Raw genomic sequence first — 12952 nt, 5'->3', positions numbered from 1 at the left:
ATGTCATCTACTAACTCCTCTTTTATATCAAACATTTTGTTTCTAGGAAAAAGTTGTAAATCTTCAACTTTTGGTTTTCGAATGCACAAAACTCAATTTCAATATTTATTATCACATAAAAACTTGCAAATATCTCGAACTATTTATTTTTTCAATCGTCAGCGATCATGCTAGGGAGACTCATGCTGGCTAACTTGTTCGTTTCTTGCGTCTCGACTTCCTTCTTCAAGACTGAAACTTCCTTGGAACCGTCGCCTTTAACTGTTTTCGGTCCAGATTTTTTTCTCAGATTGTCCATGTATTTTTTGCGCTCTTCTTGGGCATGTACCATCGCGGCTTGTTCAGCTGGGTTCAATTGGGCCAATCGCGGGTCCATAGCGAACCAATCCGAGGCCAAAATTTGCTCGATTTTCCATCGCTTGGACGTGTCGGGTTCTAGGAGGTGACTCATAAGACGCTTTACTTCCGAACTAATAACATCGACGACTTTTGACCGGAATTTCCATTGTCTGTTCATTTGTTGTTCATGGAGTCTTTTAATATTAGTGTCGTCGAAAGGCATAGCTTTGTTTAACATGATGTATAGAACGACGCCCAGGGACCAAATGTCGGCGATTTTGGGGTGATATGGTGAGCCTTTCAGGATTTCGGGGGCTGCGTAACTCAAAGACCCGCAATAAGTGTCGCTGGTCAGTTTTTTGCCATAGGCATCGGTGACGTATCTCGCGAACCCAAAATCAGACACTTTTAGATTGTAATTACTGGTAATTAAGGCATTTTCGCATTTTAAATCCCTGTGTGCTATCTCCATATCGTGCAAGTATTGCACAGCTAGGGCTAGCTGTCTCAACCAAACTCGAGATTGTGCTTCCGAAATCGAGCCTTTTTTCAAAATAAACTCAAGCAAATCTCCATTTTCGGCATACCTCATAAAGATGAAATATTTCGACTTCCTCTGAAAAATGCTATGGACGTGTATCAAATGCGGATGATTAATTTTAACCAAAATATCCAACTCGCGGGGTAGGAACTTCTTGACAAAGTCTCGGGGAGCTTTCGTCGTATCGACTATTTTACATGCCAACTGCCTGGGCTTGTTTTTCTCGTCACCAGAGGTGCCCTTGTACTCTGCTAGATACACCTTAGCATATGAGCCTTCACCTAGGACTTTAAACAGTCGGTAGCCTCGGGATGAAAGAGTGAGTTCTTCGGAAGCAGTATGTTCCGGTGGTTTCGCCATATGTACATTGGGACGGGAATTTAGACAAACATTTTATAAAAAAACTGACGTTTATTCAAAAATGTTACGTTGACAATTCATCTTTACTGTCAAAATTTTGTTTCTCACGCGAAAACTCGTCAAGAATGTGGTCGGAAAGGGCTGCCAGATCTTCCAATCCCCGTTTGAGGGCATCCACAGCACGGCCTGAGCGCATCTGAATGCGGAGATGCATTGAACATTCCATGGGGTGAGTGACTGTGTAAGCGCAAAATTCCACATCAGGACTGGAAAAACTATGTAAATAAGGGATTTGGGGTAAGTTTGGGGCGTATTACTAGCCAGAAATGACACATCTAAGAGCGTTGCCTAAAGTGTGACCTTCGCCTTGCAGAATAAACGTTCGGCATGATTCGTTTGTGTCTTTGGATCCCAGTAGCTGAAATAATGCGAATTTGAAAGGGTGACGGAAAAAATTGCAAATTACCTGAGTAATAGGCATTTTTTCAATTATAGGTTAGGTAAAATTAGAGGTTACCACATCGCCATCATAACATGTCAAATAGGCGGCAATCTTGCCAACCTGTATGAAAATGGGGTTTTTATGCAAGTTTTTATGGACTTCTATCAATTAAAAAGTAAAAACAATATGATTGACACGCAAAAAGTTTCAAAAATGTGGTAAAATTTAAAGACGGTTTTCTTTAATAGAAATATCAAACAGTCTTTACGTAATTGTACCACTAGCAAATTCATTTATGGTTATTTTAATAAAGGAGGTTGGCAGTATTGGCAAGCCCTATTTTTGAATTAATTTGAAAACAAAAATAGTGACAAATTTGGTAACGCTAACAGTTTTTGGAAATTTAGAGACGCGAAGTTTGAAAGCAGGAAGTCATAAAAAGAGCACCGTTAAGTTGTAGGTACACGCAATTTGTAACAGAGGTTTGCGAAACATTTTGTAATGTTTACCAAGTAATTGACGAGAATACAAAATAAACATAAATGAGAAAGAACGCAAATAAATTAGTGTCTGTTTGCATCGTTTTTGAGGAACGACTTGAAAAATAACAATTTTGAAACTTAAGGTGAAGAAGAATTTAGAACATGCATCAACTTCGAGCTTATTTCAATAAATTACACAAAATTTATAGCCAATCTTTATGATAGAAGCTTGTTTCAAATATCGTGGCGAACTGACGTTGTCAAAAATGACTGAATTTTGACACTAAACATACAGGGTTATTCATAAATATGAAGCAATATTTGAACCTCAAAAATGACCTATAAAATGATGTTAATTTAAATAATAACTCGTGTCCTATCTCTACTGATAAGAATTTTACAGCCCTCGGAATGTGGGTATGGAAATTTGATTTTTTTGTAATAACTTTGGAACTATTTGACCAAATATTATAAAATTTGGAACATTTTCTTGTGACAACATACCCTTTGAACTGGTAATCACGAATCACGAATTTCCGGTTACAGCAGGTGCAGTTCACATTTTCTGTGTTTTTCCATTTTTTTGCTCTCTTAACACCAATTTTTTATTGTCCAAATCGATAGAGTAATCAATTTCGAATAAAAAACGCATAACCTTTAATACCCCCAAAATGGACCGTTTCAAAGATATTTTAATTTAAACTGAGGACTGCACAACGCTGAAATCAAAAAAATAGGGATTTTGAATAAGTGGTATCCACGACACCCAATGACCATGGTCACATAAATCCCTGCCAGGCATCTGTTAACTTTGACGATAAATTTTTGTGAATTTTTTATGAATGAAATGCTACGAGATCCCTTTGGATTTATTCTAAGATATGTTTGGAATCTGAGGTAAACTCTTTTATTAAATATTTTCGATTAATTGTCTAATAATCGTCCAATCTCAAAGTTGACAGATGCCTGACAGCGATTAGTGAGACCATGGTCATTTGTTACCGTGTCCATTCAAAATCCCTACTTTTTGGTTTCAGCGATGTGCAGTCCTCAGTTTAAATTAAAATATCTTTGAAACGGTCCATTTTAGGGGTATTAAAGGTTATGCGTTTTTTAATCATAATTGATTACTCTATCGATTTGGGCAATAAAAAATTGGTGTTAAGAGAGCAAAAAAATGGAAAAACACAGAAAATGTGACCTGCAACTGCTGGAACCGGAAATTGAGTGAACGTATCCGGTTTTCGTGATTACCAGTTCAAAAGGTATGTTATCACGAGGAAATGTTCCAAATTTTATAATATTTGGTCAAATAGTTCCAAAGTTATTACAAAAAAATCAATTTTCCATACCCACATTCCGAGGGCTGTAAAATTCTTATCAATACAGATAGGACACGAGTTATTATTTAAATTAACATCATTTTATAGGTCATTTTTGAGGTTCAAATATTGCTTCATATTTATGAATAACCCTGTATGTTTACTATTAAAAAAAATATTGTTCATTGGTGTCGTATGAAATAGTATTTTAAAACCATTGTTATTTCTTAAAAAAATATAATAAGTAGGTAGTCGTACATAAGATGAAGAATGATGAACAAATTATTAAATTGTTAACGCATGAAAAGAATTTTCACAAATGATATTCATAACAATCCTTGTCTTCACAATTTTTAGAGAATAAAAGTACGCCCAAGTATTTTTTTTATCTTAACCAAGTGGGCGAATTCCAAGTGACTTTTCTGTCACCGTCAGTTCGCCACCAGATATGGAATAAGCTCTACCTGCTTGTACTTTTTGCAAAATAACTTTTTTCTGTTTATACGCCCTTTTCAGTAAAGTTGTTGTAGCAAAAAGCTCATTTTTGTCCTCAACATTACTTACGGTGTGTTTCTATCAAAATGATTAGCACAGATTTCTGTCTTTAGACATTAGGTAGTGATGTTTGTCCTCAGGTATTCGATTATAACCATATAATTTTTTAATAAAATTTCTAGGGATAAAATAAAAAAGTAAACAAAATTTGTGGCTATGGAAATAAGCTGTGTCCAAATCATTACGAAATTTTTCATTAAAATTTTGCCTTTGTGATTCCCATTAAAAAATAGACTCTACTTATCTACAGGTGCTCCAGAACTCGCGCACCAAAGAAAAATGCCATAGGTATAAGGTATGATAAAAAGAGGGTGGAAAAAATGTTAAAAAATTCTATCTATAAAAATTTCGAAGTTATAAGAGTTTAAATTTTGCACTTTAACTCTATTTATTTCTGTTGGAAAAATAATTTTTCAAGTTTTTTACCTTTACTAAATAATTATAAAAAAAACATACAAGATCATACAGTATCATTAAATAGAAATTAAAAAAAATGTCAAATGTCAAAAAATAAATGTGAAATTTTTTTTTACAGAAAGAATTTTTTTAACATTTGTTGATTTGTTCCATGTTCCATCTTACTTGAAATTTTTCTCTGGGGCGCGAGTTCTGGCGCAACTGTATATTATTTTGGAAAAGTAAAAAGAGCAACATGTAAAACTGAGTTTAGTTAAATTAAAACAAGTTGTTCAATAAATAATTTTATTTACAAATTCATCAATATTGGACACACAAAGTATAAGAGTAGATTTTTACCATGCGGTCAAAGGAGCAGCTGAGAGGGTGGAAATCGCGGGGGCACCAATAATGGTCCGAGCACCGATCAAACCACCACCTAAGGGGGCGGCAAGTGGGGCACTAATTATGCCAGCACCCAAGGGAGCTCCGATCAATGAGCGAGTTCCGATTAAACCTGCACCCAAAGGAGCGGCAGCGAGAGTTGGAGCACCGATCAAAGGAGCTGATGCAATAGCGCGGGCTGAGATTACACTAGTAGCTAAAGGGGTGGCTAAAGGGGCTCCGATGAGACCTCCAGCGTTAGCACCAGCGATGGCGAGAGAAATAAAAACGATCTGCAAATCAATAAATTACATAAAAAAATATGTATTTTTATTATAATAATTACCAAAGCGTTCATGGTGATGTTTGGGGTTGTTTTGTAAACTGTAGTTACGAAATGTGATATCGAACTAAAACTGAATGCGAGTTTATATAGTAAAAATGTGTCCTCCACCAATAAATGTGCAAAAAAAACCTGTTTTGTTGAATGAAAATTCAGGCCTACCTTTAAAATGTCATAAATTGATCGGTTATAAGGAAGCTTATGAAATATTTTAAAAAATTGCATGCTTTTCTATGAGCAAAATGGGGAGACCACGTCTAATAAGAAACTTTGTTTTAACTTGCATCAGTCAAAACCTTTAAAAAAACTAATTACATAATCTTAATAGTTTTTTTGCCTAATATTTTTTTATAGGTAATTATTCAAGTTCTGGAAGATTTAGTTGTTGCTTTTATATTAATTTTTAATTTATTCCTCAAAATCGTAGTTTAATTTTATAATTGAATAATAAATTAAAGAATTGTATCAGTAGATAATTAAACATTTAGACACGTTTCTTACATGTATGTACAGTGATGGACAGTGAATTTCGTCCACCCAATTTCTGTGAATTCACAAAAATTCACTGTAGTTTGTGCTTTATTCTCATGATAACTGACATTCAAATACGTATTGTCAAATTTTTTCAAATTCGAACATGCCAGCAGTAAGTGCGTTTAATAAAATAAAAATTATCTCTCTGATACAAAAGGATATGTCTCAAAGACGTGTCTCTATACTTTTGGGCATACCAAGGACTACCATTTCACAGGACAAAGGTAAAAAGTAGCAAGAAGCAGCAAGCATTTTGTCAACGTGACAAACGTTAATCAAAATTCTGAAACAAGGTTAGGAAAACCTAAAGACTAATTTACACTTTTAATCTGTCATGGAAATTTGGTGGACGAAATTCACTGTCCATCACTGTATAAGTAATTTTTTTAAAGTTTTGTGTGTTATTTTTTTGTTTCAATTCAAATAAAAAGGTTTGTACTTTAAATTAGAGACTACCTACATAATATTTTTTTTGAAATATTCTTTATAAATGCATAATTTTAAATAAATGCATAATTACCGATGTGAAATAGCAGTAGGTAATCAAATATTTATGATAACCTGAAATTTTTTTCAACAAGAAGTTTTAAAAATTTTGGTGGCGACTACGAGGCCACTTCTTACTATACCTATGAGCTTTGATGCTTTACAAGTTTACAACAATTTTCATCTACGACTCGGATAATTTCTTCACTAGCTATTGGTATGTGAATAAACTTCATCTTTTTGAATTCTAGTCATCATTATGCGCACATTATTATTTGATATCATTGACTATTTTTCCTCAGAAAATTTTAACCAATCATATTATAAAATCAGCCATCAGAGTAGGGGTTTTTAGAGGGCCCAGTAAGATCCACCATTATTATTTTCATTATTATTTTATATTTTATTAAGTACTTACAACTATTGGAACGGTCTTACGCACGGAGCAAAAAAATAAAGTTAGGTATACTGATACACACTATTACATTATTAAGTATAACTATTTACATTATTTTAAAGATACTAAAAAAGTGTAATATTTATTTAGATTAGTGAGTCGTTCAAAAATAACACAAGACATTTTATTGAAGAAAATTCGCTAATAAATTCGTATCTGTCAAAAAATTCAAAAAACGTTTTTTTTCGGACACCCCGTCCTGTATAGATTTGCTACTAGCAAATTAACATTGTAATTTTGATGCTATTGGTCGATTTGAAACTTTTGCTTGTTACGATTGGCTTAGAACACTGTTTAAAAAATAATCATTATAAGTGCTATATTTTTTAATAGGCCACAACTTGTTTTTGGTTTTGGTTTGGTTGAACACGGACCTGTTTATGTCTCACTATGCCACTGTTCTCGCCGTCTCCGTCGCCGGCGCCAATGTTGCAACCGGCGCGGTGGTTTGATTGGAATTCCATTGGTTACTCCCTTTACCGCCGCCCCTTTGCCGCCTCTTTAGCCGCCCCTTTTGCTGCTACTCGTAGTGTTAATTTCTGCGTGATTTTTGCTCGTACACTTGCCGCTCTTGTGTCCGTAATTGTTGTTATTGCAACCATTTCAGCCGCCGCTTAGCCTCGTGGTAAATTATGTTCTCATGCTCAACAAAGCTGTATTTTCGAAAAAAAAATAATAAAAAAACAAAGAAATAGAAATTTAGAAGAACTATTGTGGAAACGTAATAGTAAAAAATTTAAAAACACTGACAATAGTAAGTTATTGTATAAATAGTTAATACCTACTTTTTTTTTAAATTTACATTGGTCTTAATCAAACATAATTAAAACAACAAATTTTGTTGAGCATTTTCTCCCAATAATCAAGCAATAACTACTTTACTATTCTGTGATTTATGACTAGGATTAAAACAGAAATTTCAATTTTTAATTTACCTTGACTGAGATTGATTTACATTAAGATAACGGAATCTGGTGGGAAGTGGGGACTTAAACAAAGGTGACAAATTCGGTGCTAACGTTGGTTTTTAATCTTCGTATTTCTGCAAAAATTAATTTTTAAATATTTTATTTATCTCTACTAATTGCCAATAGTCATCAACTTTTAACTGTTGAAAGTAATCTACTTGTCCCACTTTTTTGTCACTGAACTGATGATACAATTATTTGTATTGATTTTAGTGAATGAAAAACTATTTCAACAGTTTTTCGGAATTTTTCATTACCTTTGTCTTGTATTTGGATTGAAATAAATATACTGCTCTACAAAAGTTATGGAAATGTGCAATAATTACAATAATTAATTAAATTAATAAATTATATAAAAAATAATAATAATCAATTAAACGTGAGATAAAGGCAGATATATTTTTACTTTTTTGTTTTTGCTGGTTTCTTCAATGCTTAGAAGAATAAAATTTGTTTGTTGTAAAAATAATGCGACTTTGTGGAGCAGTTTATATCATGTACTCGTATACTCGGATGAAGTTTACAAGAGGAAAAAAAATCTTTGATTTTACGGCAAAACTGCAAAGGAAAAACATTTTTTGCTTCACCTAAGACAAGCAAATCATGATTCAATGAAAACAAAAGTTAATTTTTCTCTTGATTTAAGACTTTAAAAAAAAATTAAGACTTGAAAAAAAGTCTTTAGTAGTGTTGTGCTATTGAGTTATTACAAATAAGTCATTTAAGAAAAGTAACGCACTTATTTGTTATTATGCTCTTTCTCTTTCTTATTATGCTTTGCGTTCTTATATTTGCTTTCTCTCTCTCTCTTATATACGTATTAGCACACGTGCACACCAGTATGCCACGTCTTGATGTCTTAATTAAATATATTCATACAGACACAAAATTTTTGAAAATTTTATTTCTTGCATTTTTACAACGTTTTGGTACTTTTCTCATGAACCCTAAGAGTGCAAATAGTTTAATTTTGAAGTTATTAATTTTTTCGATTTTTGACGAAATTTTGGACGATTATTGACGCTAGTCCTTTGTGTTTGGTACCGTTGGAAAGCAAATTTAATTTTTTATCACATAGAAAAAAGATATAATTCTCACCCGTTAAATAATTGTCATAAATTTTGCAGTTTTCTCGACGCCCATTGATTTCTTGAACATTTTACATACCTAATATGTTTAGATACAGTTTTGCCGCAATTTACAAAAAAAGTAAATTTGTGGATTTTTTAAAACTTGTTACAAAATTCGAATGTGTAATTTAGTTGTTTCCAAAATATGATTTAATTTAATTACCACTACACAATAACTGAGTGTAGTTAAAATAGAATGGTCAATTATTATTACATATTACAATTTTTACTATGTTATTTAGGTGACTAACAATACTGCTCTGAAAGACTGGTAGTCTACATAACAAAAAGATAATTCTTTATGCGAATATGCTCGCAAGTATGCTTTGATTATTTTAAACTTACATAATTATGCAAAGTCAAGCAATCAAATTCATAAATATGTTTTTTACCTATTTAACAGTTACAGTAAAGTTTTAAAACAATTTTTTAACCAGAAATGCACTTTTTCAATTTGATATGTTTTTTTCTATTTAAAGTTTTAAGAATTTTAAGTATTATTTGAAATTATTTTACTACTATACAACATTTTAGGCGTTTTCACCAGTTATGTTAGTCAGTCCATCCGTTTGTATTAGCTACTTATAAGATTTATTACACATTTTTAAAAACGATACAATTTAGTAATTTTCACATCAACAAATAATTACATCGTTAACTGGTAATTTTGAATTTCACACTTTTTTTTACCTAGGCGCACTTACCATCATTTGATCGACAGTTTCCGGTGTTAAAGCAAAGGAAGCTGAATGAACTTTTCTGATTTAGAAAGCACCTACTTTTTACAAGTGGGTACTTTTTTGATCATTCATCTCGTGAATTTTTGATAGCTGGACGCTTTTAAAAATTCTGTTTGTTTTATTAGCAACACTTCAAAATCATGTTCGCATGTTGGCCTACTAAAAACATTCAAACTAATTAAACTATAATAATTTTTTTACATCAAAGTGAACGTACACCACTCAAGAACTCCCATTGTCGACAACTACCTCAATTCCAAGGCAAATAAAGAAACAATTAACTAAACTCAATTTTGGTACATACCGGAAACCTATAAAAATGATTATAATATAGTTACAACGCGCATTTATTTGCCTAAAAGCCCTCATCGACCTTCACGCTTTCAATTCTTTCTTAACAAAATCGTTTCACAACGGAGTCATCGATTGATTCATTAATAAAAAATTCTTTCAGCTTGTCTTTGCCACTTTTGCTGTCACACTAGGGGCTTTCTAGAGCAGGTCCGGATCTGCCTCCTCCCTTTCTTAGTGATTCCAATGCACTTTGTTTCATCACTATTAAATTGAAGGCATGTTAAATATTCAGGTGTTTTATTATTGCGTTACACAGGAATTAAGCTTGTGGTAATGACCATGGCGGTTTTTGCACTTACTTAAGACATATTAAGTATCAAGTTCATATGAGTGAAGTAAACAAACTAATAAATGGGTGCGGCAGAAAAGTCGATGGTCTGTTGCGGAAGCTGAGAGCCAAAAACGAATCTGATTCGATAATGAATAATGATAATGAAGAGACTTTCGTTAAGCATTTGCCAAAACATGAATGAATTTGCATAAATAAGTTTCACTTTCGTGTCGTTATTTCTAATTTATTGGAAGAAACGACTTGGTTTTAATAGTTTATCTAATGGATGATTTTGATGAGGAACACATTTTGTTGTCTCTGTGTTAGTGTTTGCTATTAATAGATAAAAATTAATATATTGAATTTAAAACAAAAATACTTATGGCTTTTGTTCGACTAACGATAGATAAATTATTACATTTTTAAGCAACGGCTCTTTTGACTCTTTTAAGAATGAGAGGTTGTTTCAAAACTCGCGCCCCAGAAAAAAATGCCACGTAGGGTAAGATACCAGCAGGAACATGAAAAAAATGTTAAAAAAAATTCTATCTATAAAAATTTCGAAATTATGGGAGTTTAAATTTCGCACTTTGACTATTTATTTCTGTCGGAAAAATCATTTTCCAAGTTTATTTTGCTACAGGCTATTAGAAGAGAAAACAAGGAAGCTGTATCCTAAATTGTAACTATGTTTAATGTTAAAATTTTTGGACTTTTACAAAATAATTATAAAAAAAAAAAACCATAAAGTCGCTGTCAATTCATATAGTGGCCATTTAATTTATCTCAAAGTGGGCAGCACTTTGCCTGCCACTTCTAATGTGTGGGTTTTGTCAAAGTTGGTCGCAGAAGTAACTAAATAGTGTCAAAAGTTGTGACAGGCTTTTTCAGTATTGTCATTTTTTATAGATATGTCCCTAAAAAACAATTGTATGTTTAAAGTCGGATTTACACAACTATGAATTGACCGCGACTTTATTCAAGATCTTAAATAGACGTAAAAAATGTCAAATGTCAAAAAATAACCGTCAAAATTTTTTGCTAATAGAATTTTTTAAACATTTTTTCATGTTTCTGGTATCTTTATCTTACTTGAAATTTTTCTCTGGGGCGCGAGTTCTGAAACACCTTGTATATGTCATACTGTATGAGTAGTGGTTCATTTAGTAAAAGTTAAATTAGGGCAAAGTTGTGCATTTTTATGCTGAACAATAATCTGAACGAAAATTTAATGTGTCATTTTTAGTTTTTGAATTATTGGAAGAAAATGGAAATTTGTAATTTTCCTTTTTATTTTTGCAAGCGAAACCTAAAAGACCTAGACGTTTTTAACTAGGACGTTCTTAAGGCACTTTCTTACAAGGAATCTAAATCTGTCATCGTATTTTCCAAGGCGCTCTTGATATCAGTGTTACCACACTCAACTTCGTATTTTCTTGTGGACACCATATTTGATGTCCGTATTTTTGAAAAGTCTTTTTGTTCCTGATTACAACGATGTATCACACGATATAATCAAATTTTACATGCTGATCACAATTAAGAAAAAGTGTTTTTGAGAAGAGTACTTTGGAATAAACTAAAAAACACCAACAATTTTAATTAACAAACTACTTAGATTTTGACACTTTGACAGTTTACTTAAATTTAGATCTGGAAGTCACATTTTCGTCAAGATTACCTACTTAAAAACTAAGGTTTTGAAATAGGAACAACGTTATAAACTAGAATTTAATCTTCGCAAAACAAAACAACACAATGTTATAAAAGATTTAGTTTATTAATTAAAATTGTCGTTTTTTCCAAAGCATTCTTACTAAAAACGCTTTACCTTAATTTTAAATAGCATGTAAAATTTGATCATATCGTGTGATACATCGTTGTAATCAGAAACAAAAAGACTTAAAAATAAAGAATTCGAATATGGCATCCATAATAAAATCTAAAGTGAGTGTTGAAACTCTGACATCCACAGCGCCTTGGAAAATACAATGACAGATTTAGATTCCTTGTAAAATAGTATATTAAAGAACAAGTTTTATAAGGGTTGATTTGGCGCACGAATCCCAAGTTAGAAAACGAGCCGTAGGCGAGTTTTCTATGGGATGAGTGCGCCAATGCCATTATAAAACGAGTATTTTATGCTATTTTTTCTAATTTGTGCCCCCTTTTTTCTTATTTTAATTAAAAAAATATATTTTTGTCGTCTAGAGAATTAGTTGGTATCGGTTGGTAACACTCGGCGCCCACCTGATTTTTTGAATCATTTCTGCCGTCTGTCATTAAAAATAAAATTTACAAATTATTAGTTATTAGTGTTACAACAAAATAATAATAAATAAAATATGAGCCAACAGAATTTAGTTTGCACTCCGACCGAAATTCGCGAAATTGCCGAAGCAACAACACAAAATTTGTTACCTGACAATTCAGAAGCGGCATACAAAAACTAAATAACCCTAAATTCATTAAAGTACAGTGTGCTTTTATAGATAGCCATAAACGACTCCTACTGGAGACGTTAATAAACGTATTATAAATGCAAATTAGAAAAAATTGCCTTAAGAACGCCCTAGTTAAAAACGTCTAGGTCTTTTAGTTTTCGCTTGAAAAAATAAAAATGAAAATTACACATTAACGTTTTTTTCCAATAAATCAAAAATTAAAAATGACACATTAAATTTTCTTTCAGATTATTGTTCATCACAAAAATGCGCAACTTTTCCCTAATTTAACCGACCTCGCATCTCTTATAATAACTGAGATCCCCATGGTGGAGCTCGAAAAATGAACAAGCTAAAAGCGTCAATTTTTGTTGCTTACGAAAAGCTGTTCATTCATAGGATGA

The 12952-nt window shown here is 32.3% G+C and overlaps 3 protein-coding genes across 3 annotated transcripts; all 3 read right to left on the bottom strand.

The window, feature by feature from the left end:
* Positions 1 to 2: 2 nt before the first annotated feature.
* Positions 3 to 1320, bottom strand: LOC123005616 (testis-specific serine/threonine-protein kinase 1-like). The gene has a single exon (XM_044399452.1). It carries the CDS (start codon positions 1238 to 1240, stop codon positions 152 to 154), a length of 1089 nt encoding a protein of 362 aa, XP_044255387.1. The 5' UTR covers positions 1241 to 1320; the 3' UTR covers positions 3 to 151.
* Positions 1272 to 1821, bottom strand: LOC123005617 (probable DNA-directed RNA polymerases I and III subunit RPAC2). Its single transcript, XM_044399453.1, has 3 exons — positions 1707 to 1821; positions 1558 to 1658; positions 1272 to 1506 (listed from the first exon to the last, which is right to left on the bottom strand). The coding sequence occupies exons 1-3, from the start codon at positions 1719 to 1721 to the stop codon at positions 1305 to 1307; spliced, it is 318 nt and encodes a 105-aa protein (XP_044255388.1). The 5' UTR covers positions 1722 to 1821; the 3' UTR covers positions 1272 to 1304.
* A 2914-nt stretch (positions 1822 to 4735) lies between these two features.
* Positions 4736 to 5593, bottom strand: LOC123005533. The gene is made up of 2 exons (XM_044399327.1): positions 5168 to 5593; positions 4736 to 5114 (listed from the first exon to the last, which is right to left on the bottom strand). Exons 1-2 carry the CDS (start codon positions 5387 to 5389, stop codon positions 4794 to 4796), a joined length of 543 nt encoding a protein of 180 aa, XP_044255262.1. The 5' UTR covers positions 5390 to 5593; the 3' UTR covers positions 4736 to 4793.
* Between the last annotated feature and the right edge of the window lie 7359 nt (positions 5594 to 12952).

Source organism: Tribolium madens, unplaced genomic scaffold (assembly GCF_015345945.1).
Source record: "Tribolium madens isolate multiple individuals breed KSU strain unplaced genomic scaffold, Tmad_KSU_1.1 Scaffold_20;HRSCAF=117;Tcas5.2_LG4, whole genome shotgun sequence".
NCBI classification, from domain to species: domain Eukaryota; kingdom Metazoa; phylum Arthropoda; class Insecta; order Coleoptera; family Tenebrionidae; genus Tribolium; species Tribolium madens.
The sequence above is the reverse complement of the archived record's forward strand: the minus strand, read 5'-3'. Positions and strand labels throughout refer to the sequence as shown.